The 12,733-nt window shown below is 55.7% G+C and overlaps 1 protein-coding gene across 1 annotated transcript in view; it reads right to left on the bottom strand.

Moving 5' to 3' along the window:
- Positions 1–11,530, bottom strand: part of NPR2 (natriuretic peptide receptor 2) — a 38,481-nt gene extending 26,951 nt beyond the window's left edge. The window contains exon 1 of the mRNA XM_014063602.2: positions 10,730–11,530. Within this exon, the coding sequence (XP_013919077.2) occupies positions 10,730–11,474 (745 nt within the window). The 5' untranslated portion in view covers positions 11,475–11,530. The remainder of the gene's footprint in view (positions 1–10,729) is intronic.
- Between the last annotated feature and the right edge of the window lie 1,203 nt (positions 11,531–12,733).

The following is a 12,733-nucleotide window of genomic DNA, read 5'->3' as shown; positions in this document are numbered from 1 at the left end:
AGGGATCTCTAGGAAATAAGGGATGGAGCTGACCTCCCGGTGGGGGGGGGGGCGATTCCCCATAAGGTGGGCACATGGCAGAGAAGGGTGCCTCCTTTTCCTGCCTAGTGGGGCTCCCCGCAAGACAGAACCCCCCCCGCCAGATCTGAAGGGGTGAGCAGATTAACGGGGGAGAAATGCTCCCTCAAACAACCCAGCCATATGGACCACATTCACACTATACAGTGGGACCTTGGGGGTCCCGAGTGGCTCAGACCACAAACAATTCGGGTGCCGACCGAAAAAATCAGCTAAATGTTTCACTCACATCGCGAACACATCCTCGGGTGCTGAATAAACACAGCCACAGCGATTTTCCCTTCCGCACCATTTTTTATGTGTGCGCGTATGTGCAATCAGTCTTGCACAACCAAATCAGGTGCCGACCGAAGAGCCAAGGTGGCGCAGTGGTTAAATGCAGCACTGCAGGCTACTGCTAGATCAGCAGTTCAGCGGTTCAAATCTCACCGGCTCAGGGTTGACTCAGCCTTCCATCCTTCCGAGGTGGGTAAAATGAGGACCCAGATTGTTGGGGGCAATATGCTGACTCTCTGTAAACCGCTTAGAGAGGCCTGAAAGGCCTATGAAGCGGTATATAAGTCTACTGCTATTACAGTCGGCAGCACCCAAGGTCCCACTGTATGCTCAACCAGCCCAGGAAAGCCCAAAAGACATGCTAAACCTGGTTAGTTTTAACCTCAGTTAGCTACTGCATTATTCAGCAGGTTTTAAGTCTCTTCTGCAAATAGCAAGAGGACATATACTTATATACCGCTTCACAGGGCTTTCTCTAAGCGGTTTACAGAGTCAGCCTCTTGCCCCCAACAATCTGGGTCCTCATTTTTACCAACCTCGGAAGGACGGAGGGCTGAGTTCAACCTTGAGCCAGTCAGAATCGAACTGCTGGCAGGGGCACAGTCATGGATGGATGGAAGGAAGATAGCAATAGCACTTAGACTTATACACTGCTTCACAGTGCTTTTAAAGCCCTCTCTAAGTGGTTTACAGAGTCAGCCTTTTGCCCCCAACAATCTGGCTCCTCATTTTACTTTAGGCCCAGAGCTGGGGCTCCCAGCAGCATTTCCCCCTCAAGCACTCAGCCGAGCCAGTCTGGTTGTGAGGATGTGATCTGTAGTGTGGTCTCAGGAGGCAGTGGGGGCGGGATGGGCCTGGGTCTCTGCTTGTCTAAGAATGCAAGGTCCACATGTCCAAGGAAAGAAGCTCAGGGGTCACCACAGTTCAACCCTCAGCTGCAAAGGTTCTCTCTGGCGGCTGGCCTAAACTCCACCTGGAATGAACTCCCCGTGGAGATTCGAACCCTCACCACCCTCCAGGCCTTCCGCAAAGCCCTTAAAACCTGGCTGTTCCGACAGGCCTGGGGCTAAAGAGCTGTTGCCCCCGTCTCGAATGGTATGACTGTTGTGTGTTTTAAAATTATGCATTGTTATGTTTCGTTTTTATTTTTTGTCTGTACCCCCCTTCCCTGATTTGAATTGTGAGCCGCCCTGAGTCCCCTTCGGGGGGAAAAGGGCAGCATATAAATATAATAAAATCAAATCAAATCACCTGGAGGGGGTGGTAATCCCAGCCAAGGGGGTCTGTTTTCAGCCTCCTTTCCTCCTTGCAGTGGTGGGAGTGGACACATCAGGGTCTAGCCAAGATGTCCTGCCCCCAAGGTCGCTCTGCCCTTCTCCATGGAGGGCAGAGGTGGGCCGGGCTCAGTGCCAGGACGGCAGTATTAGGAGAGAAGATAAGGCTGGGCATCAGCTGAGCTGCACCTGGGACTAAGTCCTCGGCACCACTGCTCTGGAAGTGCAGGGAGAGAAATGCCAGCTCTTGAGTTGCATCTGAAGAAATGGAAAAGCCCTGCCAGGAAATGGGCACCCTCCAGGCCTTACGCAAAGCCCTTAAAACCTGGCTGTTCCGACAGGCCTGGGGCTAAAGAGTTTTTGCCCCCCTTCTCGAATGGTATGGTTGTTGTGTGTTTTTAAATTTGTATTGTTATGTCTCGTCTTTTTTATCCCCCTGTCTGTACCCCCTTCCCTGATTGAGTTGTGAGCCGCCCTGAGTCCCTTCGGGGAAAAGGGCGGCATATAAATGTAATCAATCAAATCAATCAAAACCCTGGGATGTGCGGGCAAATTTACCACCCACTTTAGTAGATCTGAATGTGCTGAAGTAGCATGCATGAAACAGCCTCCTGGACAGTGGTGGCTGAAATAAGGAGAGAGACAGCAAGCACTTGGCATGCACTAAACTCCAGTTTTTGTTAAACGTGGTTATCTGAACAACCTGATTTTCTAGTTTATACTTCAAAACCACAGCTAGCAACGCGCGACTGCATTCTCACAATAAAGGAAGCCCGTGGCAAGCCGCACGCATAGTGATTTCAAGCAGTGCGTGAGGGAAGGGCCTCTGGCTGGATCCAGCTTCCGCTCTGGACTTCATTGGAGCCGGGTGCGTGCAGACGCCACGGTGCACAGCAAGGGAGCACGGCAAGCACAGCGGGCCGAGAGCCAGCCGGCCTCCCTCACAATGGGAGAGATTTTAGAAAAAGGAAGCCAAGCGTCTGCCAGAGCAGCCGGAGAGTCAACTGGGTGTCAGGAGGAAGGGCGTCAGGTCAAGTCCAAGCCATTGAGCCCCGGGGGGCAGGAGGGGGGGGTTGGACTCAAGCCAGGGACTTTTGACCGGCTGCTCCAGAGGGAGCCATCTTGGATCTCTAAGCCAACATTCTATATATGTGAAGCGAGCCGGCTTCAGTTCAGTCGGCAAGGGAGTTCCTGCCAGGACAAAAGATTGGGGACTCAATCCTTTGTTCCCTCGGGGAGATCACGCGTTCAGGAAAAGCTCCTGAACTGTGAATGTTGTGTGTTTTAAAGTGTTGTTTTGTCTATTTATCCCCTTCCCTTGTTTATTGTAAGCCACCCGGAGTCCTTCGGGAGTGGGCGGCAGACAAGACCAATAAACTCAACTCAACTCAAACTCAACTCAAACTCAACTCAAACTCAACTCAAACTCAACTCAAACTCAACTCAAACTCAACTCAAACTCAACTCAAACTCAACTCAAACTCAACTCAAACTCAACTCAAACTCAACTCAAACTCAACTCAAACTCAACTCAAACTCAACTCAAACTCAACTCAAACTCAACTCAAACTCAACTCAAACTCAACTCAAACTCAACTCAAACTCAACTCAAACTCAACTCAAACTCAACTCAAACTCAACTCAAACTCAACTCAAACTCAACTCAAACTCAACTCAAACTCAACTCAAACTCAACTCAAACTCCTGTGACTGGGCCGAGCTGACCCGGGCGCATCTGTGGGATGGACTGAACCAGGCTGGCCTCCGTGAAACATCCTCTGCCCGCAAATCAGGAGCCATGAGCCGAAGTGAGGAATAGCAGAATCAGCTGGAGGCTTCAGGAGAGCAGAGAGGGCACCACAATAAGGAGAACCAGCAGTACAAGGGCTGGAAGAAGCAAGCTGGACACAACGATGGGTGTTCAAGGGGGGACTTGGCTCTTCTCCTGAAGCGACCCTTCTTTGTTCCGGAAAAGGCAATGGAATCCGTGGAAGCCCACTTAATAAATTCCTCCCTCGGCTGTAAAGCTTTGTCTTCTCTAAGAGCACATTGGCATAGTTACAAACCAACGAACAGCCTCAAAGCTCTCTACGTCCATTGGGATCTAGGGCTCCTGCTGCTGCTCCCTGCCTGGGTCCTGGGTTTCCCCCACAGAAAGGCCCTCTTCTGGGCCACCTTAGGTCCAGGGGGGAGGGGGCTCTCCCATCTTTTCCTGAGCTCAGCCCTCTCTGTCCCCTGCTCTGCCTCCTATGCCAGGGGAGGGAGGCACCCAGGTGACCCGAAGGAAGCTCCCCCATTGTCCTGTGAACGGCTTCTCAGGTCCAAGGTTCGGATCCAGGGTATGAATGGGGGGCCAGGCTCAGCTCCTTGAAGGAACTCGGGAGTTCTGGAATCGCCCTGTAAGCACCATCATAGAATCCAAGCTCTGCTCAGATCGGGAGGCCTAACTGATGCCACCACCCCCCGCCAGCATCTGTTGGAAGCTCCCTAAGGAAGAGCTCACCCCTCGGCCTCTGGGTTCCACCACAAAACCGCGGACGACAAAATCGCGGTCGACGAAAGCGAGCATTTGACGTCATCACGGCGCGACGAAAACATCGCGCTGTGATGGAAAAATGTAAAAATAAAGTGAAAACCTTACCCTAACCCCCCCCAAACCTAACCCTAAACCTAACCCTAACCCTAACCCTTAACCTAAGCCTAAATCTAACCCTAAACCTAACCCTTAACGCTAAACCTAACGCTAACCCTTAACCTAACCCTTCACCTAACCCTAAATCTCTAAACCTAACCCTAACCCTTAACCTAACCCTAACCCTAAACCTAACCCTTACCTTTATGTGAATCGGCTTGCTTTAATTTTATTTTTATTTCAATTTTTAATTTTTTCGTCGGGCTGTGATGACATCAAATGCGCGCTTTCGTCGATCGCGCTTTTGTGGACCGCGGTTTTGACGGGTCACGGGCCTCTGGCCATCTCTTCACCTGGCTACCAACCTTTCCTAGGTTCAACTCTCTTCCTTGCAGTCTTGATTCCTGGCTTCCGGCCTCAGGGCAAGAGAGAACTTCAGATGCCCTTTCTTCTGCGGGCTAAGCCTTCCTCTTCGGCCTTGGTTGCTGGGCCGTCTTGGAAGTCCCCCCCCCCCCCCTGCAGGTGCTCCCGTTGTCCACCTCCCTTCTGCCCAGCCATGTTCAGCCAAGGCAGGAAAGGGGAGCCCTTGGAGCTGAAAGACGAGGCTCTGCCCTCCTTCCTCATCTCGGGGGGGGGGGGGCTGGGAATGTCCACACTCGTAGCCTGAAGCCCTCAGCCTAGGATGCTGCCTGCAGAATCCAGAGGAGGGGCTTGAGATGCTGCCAGGGCATCTTCGTCTCTTCCTCCCCGGCTCCATTTGGCAGACAGAGAGGGATGGGCAGGGAGAGTGGCAGTTCTTCCAATCAGCAATAGCAATAGCAGTTAGACTTATATAGCGCTTCATAGGGCTTCCAGCCCTCTCTAAGCGGTTTACAGAGTCAGCATGTCGCCCCCACAGTCTGGGTCCTCATTTCACCCACCTCGGAAGGATGGAAGGCTGAGTCAACCTTGAGCCGGTGAGATTTGAACCGCCGAACTGCTGCTAACAGTCAGCTGAAGTAGCCTGCAGTACTGCACCCTAACCACTGAGCCACCTTGGCTCTATAATCCCAGAAGCCCCCAGGTCTCTTTGTGAGATGGGCAGGGAAAGGCTGGGTCAGCAGAGGGGGGAAGGGATCAGCAGCTGCTCCCAGGAACCCTGGAGGGCCATAACGTCACCCAACCCCATTGGAAAGCCATTTCAAAGGCATCATCTTCCACACACCTCCCCCCCCCCCCGCATCTTTGCTATTAACCCCCCCCCCCTCATACAAAACTGTAACATTTTGAGCTGCAATACAAGCTGCTTATTCCCCTTGCGTGGAAGTTGGCAGAATCCTGTTCTCGGCCTCTCTCTAAGCCCCCAGGGCATCCCCCAGCCTTAAGATCGGGTTGCTCCTTGCCTTGCCTCCCTTCATTTCTCCAGCTGTGTGGATAGAAGTGTACACAACCTTCTAAGGGCGCCCCACACCCCACCACGCAACTGTATAAAAGCACAGTGTGATGTTGGCAGTGTTGTCTCTCTGCCTCAGCCACACACTGGGTCACTGTTTCCTTGAAGCTCCACTCCAATTCCAAAAGGTCTCTCCTGGCCAGCCGGGGGCCCGCTCTCCCCCCCACCCCACTCCCGTTTGATTGGTCCTCCCTAAAGGATTTGGGGCTGCCCAATCGGTTCAGTTCCCTGCTTGCTGTTGAAGGTCCCCCCAGGATTCATGCAACTCCTGGGAGGCCCAGCTGTTGACATAAGGGGGCCTGGGTAGGAGAGCCCCCCCCCCCTATCCAAGCAAGTCAAGGGAAGCCTGAAGCCACAGGCAGAAAATCCCCGCCTGCTTTCCCCCTCATTCAGTCAGTGAACCTCTGAGCAGCTGCTCTTGTGTGCTATGCTCAGCCGGCCGAATTCTCTCCTTGAGTCCTGGATGAATAGCAATAGCAGTAGACTTATATACCGCTTCATAGGGCTTTCAGCCCTCTCTAAGCCGTTTACAGAGAGTCAGCATATTGCCCCCAACAATCTGGGTCCTCATTTTACCCACCTCGGAAGGATGGAAGGCTGAGTCAACCCTGAGCCAGTGAGATTTGAACCGCTGAACTGCTGATCTAGCAGTAGCCTGCAGTGCTGCATTTAACCACTGCGCCACCTCGGCTCTGAAGTGGCGCATGAGCCCAGCCTGAGTGGTTTATGGCCCAAAGTCTTGTGCCGCCACAGAGGACAAGACAAGACAATTCAGAAACCAGCTGAAACACCCACTGTGGAAAGTCATGCGCGCCCCCCCCCGTCTTCTCCCACACGCTGCTTTGTTCTCTCCTAGATGCTTCCCAGCACCTGCCTTTCTGAACAGAGACCCCCCCCCCCCGGGGGGCTGATTGCCTTGTTTCCTGGATCTCCTTAATTTGTACGTTTTCTATTGGTCACTTTAGTCTGGTGTAGTTCAGTCCGCAGGGTCAGGGTGTTCGACAAATACCGATCCCATTAGATCTCACAGGGTCGGCCTCCTCCGGGTGCCATCTACCAGCCAATGCCACCTGGCTATTACCCGGGGGAGGGCCTTCTCTGTGGCAGCTCCGGCCCTCTGGAACGAACTCCCCGCAGGGATTCGGACCCTCACCTCTCTCCAGGCCTTCTGGAAAGCCGTCAAAACCTGGCTTTGCCGGCAGGCCTGAGGGTGATGAGTTCCCTCCCCTCTCGACTTGTATGGTTGTGTGATTCTTGTTTACTTTAATCACGTGTATTGTGTTTTACGTTCCCTTTTCCCCCTTTGAGTTGTTCGCCGCCCTGAGTCCCTCCCGGAGAAGGGCGGCATACAAATAATAAAATACTAATACAAATGTCCTGTGACACGACCCTTTAAATGCGTGAAGAAATTCATATCGGCTCACTTCAGGTACAGCCCTGTCGGCATGGGCACCTTTCTCAAAGCTGCTAAGATGTAGGTAACATATCTTGGCTTGGTTACAGACCTTGGGTTGCCTAGGATAACATGAGCATGTTTGGAGTCCAAGTGGGCTCGGGTGCACATGCGACAATGGACTCAATTTGGGCCTGTGACCTGGATGCCACTAAGGCTGGTCATCTGGGTACTTGAGAGACCGCCTGCTGCCAATTACCTCCAACAGGCCTATTAGATCCCACAGACTAGGCCTCCTCCGAATTCCATCTGCCGGCCAATGCCGATTGGCTACCACCCGGAGGAGGGCCTTCTCTGTGGCTGCTCCGACCCTCTGGAACGGGCTCCCCGTGGAGATTCGAACCCTCACCACCCTTCAGGCTTTCCGCAAAGCCCTTAAAACCTGGCTGTTCCAACGTCCCTGGGGCTGACGAATTCCCGTCCCCACTCGAATTGTGTGGTTGTTGATTGTTTTTAAATTGTTTTGATTGATTTGATTTGATTTTTTTTTGATTGAATAAAAAAAAATCAAATTGTTGTAGTTGTTTGTCTGTTGTTTTCCTCTTGTTTGTATTCCCCCCCCTCCCTATTTTGGTTTGTGAGCCGCCCCGAGTCCCTCTGGGAATAGGGCGGCATAGAAATGCAATAAATCAAATCAAATCAAATCTAGTCTATGTTTCCTGTATGTTTCTCACCAGGGCCATGGAAAGCCTCACTGAAGCCACCATGGGCAACAGAAGCCAACATTGGTGGGCCCATTGGGAGAAGCCCTCGGAAGACTCGGGATGGAAGGAGGGGGGGAATGGCGAAGGAAAAGAAAGGAATGTGGGTCTGCGAAATGGGGAGGAAAAGGGGGACGAGAGTTCAATGCAGCCAAAAGAGGCCGATGTGACCTTATGAAGCAATGAAGAGATGATGCAGGGTATTTAAACCAGAAGGGCTGAACGTGTCGGAAAGGAGGAAGTGAGGTTATGTACGGTATGTTGTGAGTGCGTATGTGTCTATTTTCATACTCGCCCACAACACGCATAACGCCCTTGAATTGGTTAGAGCAGTGTTTCTCAACCTTGGCAACTTGAAGTCCTGTGGACTTCAACACCCAGAATCCCCCAGCCAGCATAGCTGGCTGGGGGATTCTGGGAGTTGAAGTCCACAGGACTTCAAGTTGTCAAGGTTGAGAAACACTGGGTTAGAGTTATGCTTCAGTTAATGCTGATCACAGAAGAACCTGAAATTAATTTGGGGGGAAATTGAGTAACATCCTGAGTTAATCTGGAAGAATTTTCTCCTAGAGGGCTGGAGTGGGTGGGTGGGGGGAGCCAAGGGTACAAGAGCGGGCGAGGGGAGGGCAGGGGCTGCTTGGGGAAAGTCTGTTTCAGGTAGGAAAGCACAGCAAAGGAATATCTGGAACCACAACAGATTCAGCAGTTTTTGAGCAAAGTCTGAGAGACTAGTGAGCTACTGAAGGGCAACCAGGGGTTCTTGAGAAACCGCTGGAACAGCTGCCAGAAGGAAAACTATTGCTGGGTGGACTCTCCCAACAGGGCGAGGGGGGAAGTTGGATGTTGGGTTGCTGGGTTAAGAGTGGGAAGGCCCCAGATGCAGGTAACAAAGTTGTGGTGGTGGGAAATGAGCCGGGGTGGCGCAGTGGTTAAATGCAGCACTGCAGGCTACTTCAGCTGACTGCAGTTCGGCTGTTCAAATCTCACCGGCTCAGGGTTGACTCAGCCTTCCATCCTTCCGAGGTGGGTGAAATGAGGACCCGGATTGTTGTTGGGGGCAATATGCTGACTCTGTAAACCGCTTAGAGAGGGCTGAAAGCCCTATGAAGTGGTATATAAGTCTAACTGCTATTGCTATTGCTCTATCATCTATCTATCTATCTATCTATCTATCTATCTATCTATCTATCTATCTATCTATCATCTATCTATCTATCTATCTATCTATCTATCTATCATCTATCCGAGGTGGCACAGTGGTTAGGGTGCAGCACTGCAGGCCACTTCAGCTGACTGCAATTCAGCAGTTCGGCGGTTCAAATCTCACCGGCTCAAGGTTGACTCAGCCTTCCATCCTTCCGAGGTGGGTGAAATGAGAACCCGGATTGTTGTTGGGGACAATATGCTGACTCTGTAAACCGCTTAGAGAGGGCTGAAAGCCCTATGAAGTGGTATATAAGTCTAACTGCTATTGCTATTGCTCTATCATCTATCTATCTATCTATCTATCTATCTATCTATCTATCTATCTATCTATCTATCTATCTATCTATCTATCTATCATCTATCCGAGGTGGCACAGTGGTTAGGGTGCAGCACTGCAGGCCACTTCAGCTGACTGCAATTCAGCAGTTCGGCGGTTCAAATCTCACCGGCTCAAGGTTGACTCAGCCTTCCATCCTTCCGAGGTGGGTGAAATGAGAACCCGGATTGTTGTTGGGGACAATATGCTGACTCTGTAAACCGCTTAGAGAGGGCTGAAAGCCCTGTGAAGCGGTATATAAGTCTAACTGCTATTGCTATTATTGCTAAACGGGAAGGAGGAGGTTAGGTGGCCAAGTTAACTGTGAGTTTTCTGTAAGGTATAATTCTATAATTGCAGCATTGCAATCTAGGCTTCTTTTCCCCATATTCCACTAAAGCCCACTCCTGTCTCTGGACAACCCACACCACAGGGTTGTTGTGCGGGGGAAAATAGGAAGGTGTGTCGGATATCTTCACCATTTTGAGTTATTCCTAAAAACAATAAAGCTGGGGTTTTAACCACCAGTTCCCTGGTCCTTCCTGCAGACGGCTGCTGGTGCCAGCATCTCCCGGCGGCTCCGGACTCTGCCGGTCCCTCGTCCGCAGATCCACCTTGTGGAAGTTTCCCATTTCTGATGGAAGGCGGCGCCGAAGGGATAGCCTGAAAGCCGCCTCGGCCCTCCGGAGCCGCAGGGGCCACCAACCGCGCCCCTCTGCTCCCCCTCCCCATCCTTTCGGGAGCATTATAACCCCAACGTCCGCCGGGGGCCTCGCCAGTCTGCACCGTCTACGACCCGACCGCCACCCGGCCCGGAGCCTCTGGGACGCTCCGCTGGCCCGCCAAGCTGGCCTCCAAATCCGCCGCCGCCAGCCGAGCCCGTCCGGGCCTCCTCCCGGAAAGATGGAGTCGGTGGCGCAGGCAGGCAGGCAGGCAGGCCGTGGCGGCTGCCAGGTTTCCCCCCAGGCCGTCCCCGGCGGCTCCCTGCCCGCCCCAATGACAAAGCAGCTCCAACGGCCGCGGCCGCCAAGATGGAGGGGCGCAGCTGCAGCAGGCCGACCGATCGATCGGTGCCTCCGGGGCCGGGCGGAGACGCGCAGGGAAGAGCTGGCGCCGTACCGGCTGTTGGCTGCCCGGCCCCTCCCTGCGCCCGGCCTCGCCCCCGGAACGCCCGCGCCCCGCGCCCCGTCGGGCGTCGGACTTGCGCCTGCCCCAGTCAGCCCTGCGGCTGGCACGGAGGTCAAGCTCTCCGCGGGAGGAGAAAGGGCGAGCCCCGCCCGCGATCGCGCCGCGCTCCGGGCGCGGGGCTGGGCAAGTCATCGCCGCCGGTGCCGCCCCCCTCCCGTCGTCCCGGCTCTCACCTCGCCCGTTGGCTCGGATGAACTGGACGGCGGCGTCCGGGCCCCCCGCTTCGTCGACGGCGGCGCTGCCGTTGTCGCGGGGCACGTAGATGTGGTAGCCGACGACCAGGCTGGCGCGGCGCAGCTCCTCGTAGACGCCCTCGATGGTGAAGTAGAAGGGCCGGTCGTCGGTCTTGCGGTCCACGTAGAGCAGAGCGGCGCGCGAACTCCAGTTGAAGTGCCCGTGCAGGTGGGCCACGAAGGCGCCCAGCTTGGGGGCGGTGGGGCCGACGCGCACCATGGTGCTAAAGTGCTCCTGATTGCGGCTGAAGTCGGTGGCCACGGCGCCGGCGGTGAGCAGCGGCAGGTTCCAGTGCGAGGCGAAGCGGCCCACGGCGGCCGCCGGGTACACGCAGCCGGGCCCCAGCAGCACGTCCGGGTTGTGGTAAAGCTTCAGGTCCACGGCCTTCAGCGGCGCCACCGACTCGGAGCAGGCGCCGTTCAACTCGGACGTAGCGATCACCTTCTGCACCACCAGCCCGGCGGTCCGCAGCGCCGGCTCCAGCGCCTCCAGGGCCAGGTCCACGGCGGGGCCCACGCGCGGCAGCGCCCACGGGTAGATGGGGTTGTCCTTGGGCAGCACCATGGCCACTGTCAGGACGGTCGCGGCCGGCGCGCTACCGTTGCCCACGGGCGCCGGGGAAGCGACGGCCGCGAGAGGCGCCCAGGCAGCCAGCAGCAGCAGCAACGGGGGCAGCGAGGCCATGGGGGCGGCGGAAGGAATGCGCTCGGCCGCCCGCTCGGCTCGACTCGGCTCCGCCGCCGCCGGATCCCTCTGCGGGGCGGTCTGTCCCGCGTCCTCCCCCCCCCCCGAGGGGCCGCCCCAGCCGCCCACCCTCCCTCCCTCCGGATGCGTTGGCCACGCCAGGAGGAGAGGTGGGTGGGCAGCGCCCCCTGGCGCCTCCCTTGGCTTCCTCGGGTACCAGCAGCCCGGGCGAGATGGGCCGTCCGCGGCGCCGTTGCTTTTTCGGCCGCCCACGGTTCCGCAGAGGCGCTGCGCTTCAGGGAAGATCCTGGGGCTTCGGCCGCACTCGTGGCGGGGCCGGCAGTGGATCCTTTCGCCCCCTCTCTGCCCCGAGAGGCTCCCCGCCGAGATTCGGCCCCACTGCAGGGCGGTCGCCGCCCCCGCTGGCCGGGGAAGGAGGGCAGCGAGCGCCCCACCGCGAGCGGGATCAGAGGTCGGCCGCTGGAGGCCTCGGCGGAGCGGCGGAAAGCGTGCAAGCAGCTCCCGTCCCGCCAGGGGAGGAAGGCGGACCCTCCCGGAAGGTGCCAAGAGGGGCCGTGGAGGGAAACGGCGCTCCCCGTCAGAGTCCGGAGGCTGCGCGCCATCGGGAGTCGGTCTCGGAGGGAGCCGGGCCACTCCTTCTGCCAAGCGCCCGTCCTACTTCCAGCCCTGGGAAGGTTGGATGCAAAGCCCTGGAGGGCTCCGGTGGAGGAAAGGTGGCCTAAAGGACCTTGGTGGAGATTTTCTGGAGCAGGGGAGCAGATGCCACGGTGGGGTTTCCACCCGAGAAGAGAGAGACAACATCTAGACACGCCCATCACCCCAAGCCTCTGAAACAGATGAGATTAGCCTTCCCAACTCCCCTAGCCTAAGGGTCCGGCTCAGCTGGAGTTAGCTGGCACCTGGCTGGAGGCTCTGCCACCTATCTTGACCTCCCAAGGAGGCCAATTGGGCAGCTCTGGGCACCTGGAGAAACAGCAGATCTGGGACAGTCCCAGAATGTGGACATCCCCCAGCCAGTCTGTTGTTGGGACCTAAGCCCTCTGTAGGAAGGTACCTCAGACCCGGAACTTCGGCTCACTGTGCCAGGGAAAAGCTGAGTAGGCAAATGAGCGCATTCTACACTCCAGAGCGCACACACACACACACACACACACACACACACACACACACACACACACACGGCCCCCATTAGAGACAGGGGAAGGACTGAACTTCCACTGTTTTATAGGTCTTGAAGG

The sequence above is a fragment of the Thamnophis sirtalis genome, unplaced genomic scaffold (genome assembly GCF_051295495.1).
Source record: "Thamnophis sirtalis isolate CommonGarterSnake01/CBP01778 unplaced genomic scaffold, rThaSir2_p1.2 scaffold_5, whole genome shotgun sequence".
Taxonomy (NCBI): Eukaryota; Metazoa; Chordata; class Lepidosauria; order Squamata; family Natricidae; genus Thamnophis; species Thamnophis sirtalis.
This window is presented reverse-complemented; position numbering and strand designations above follow the sequence as displayed.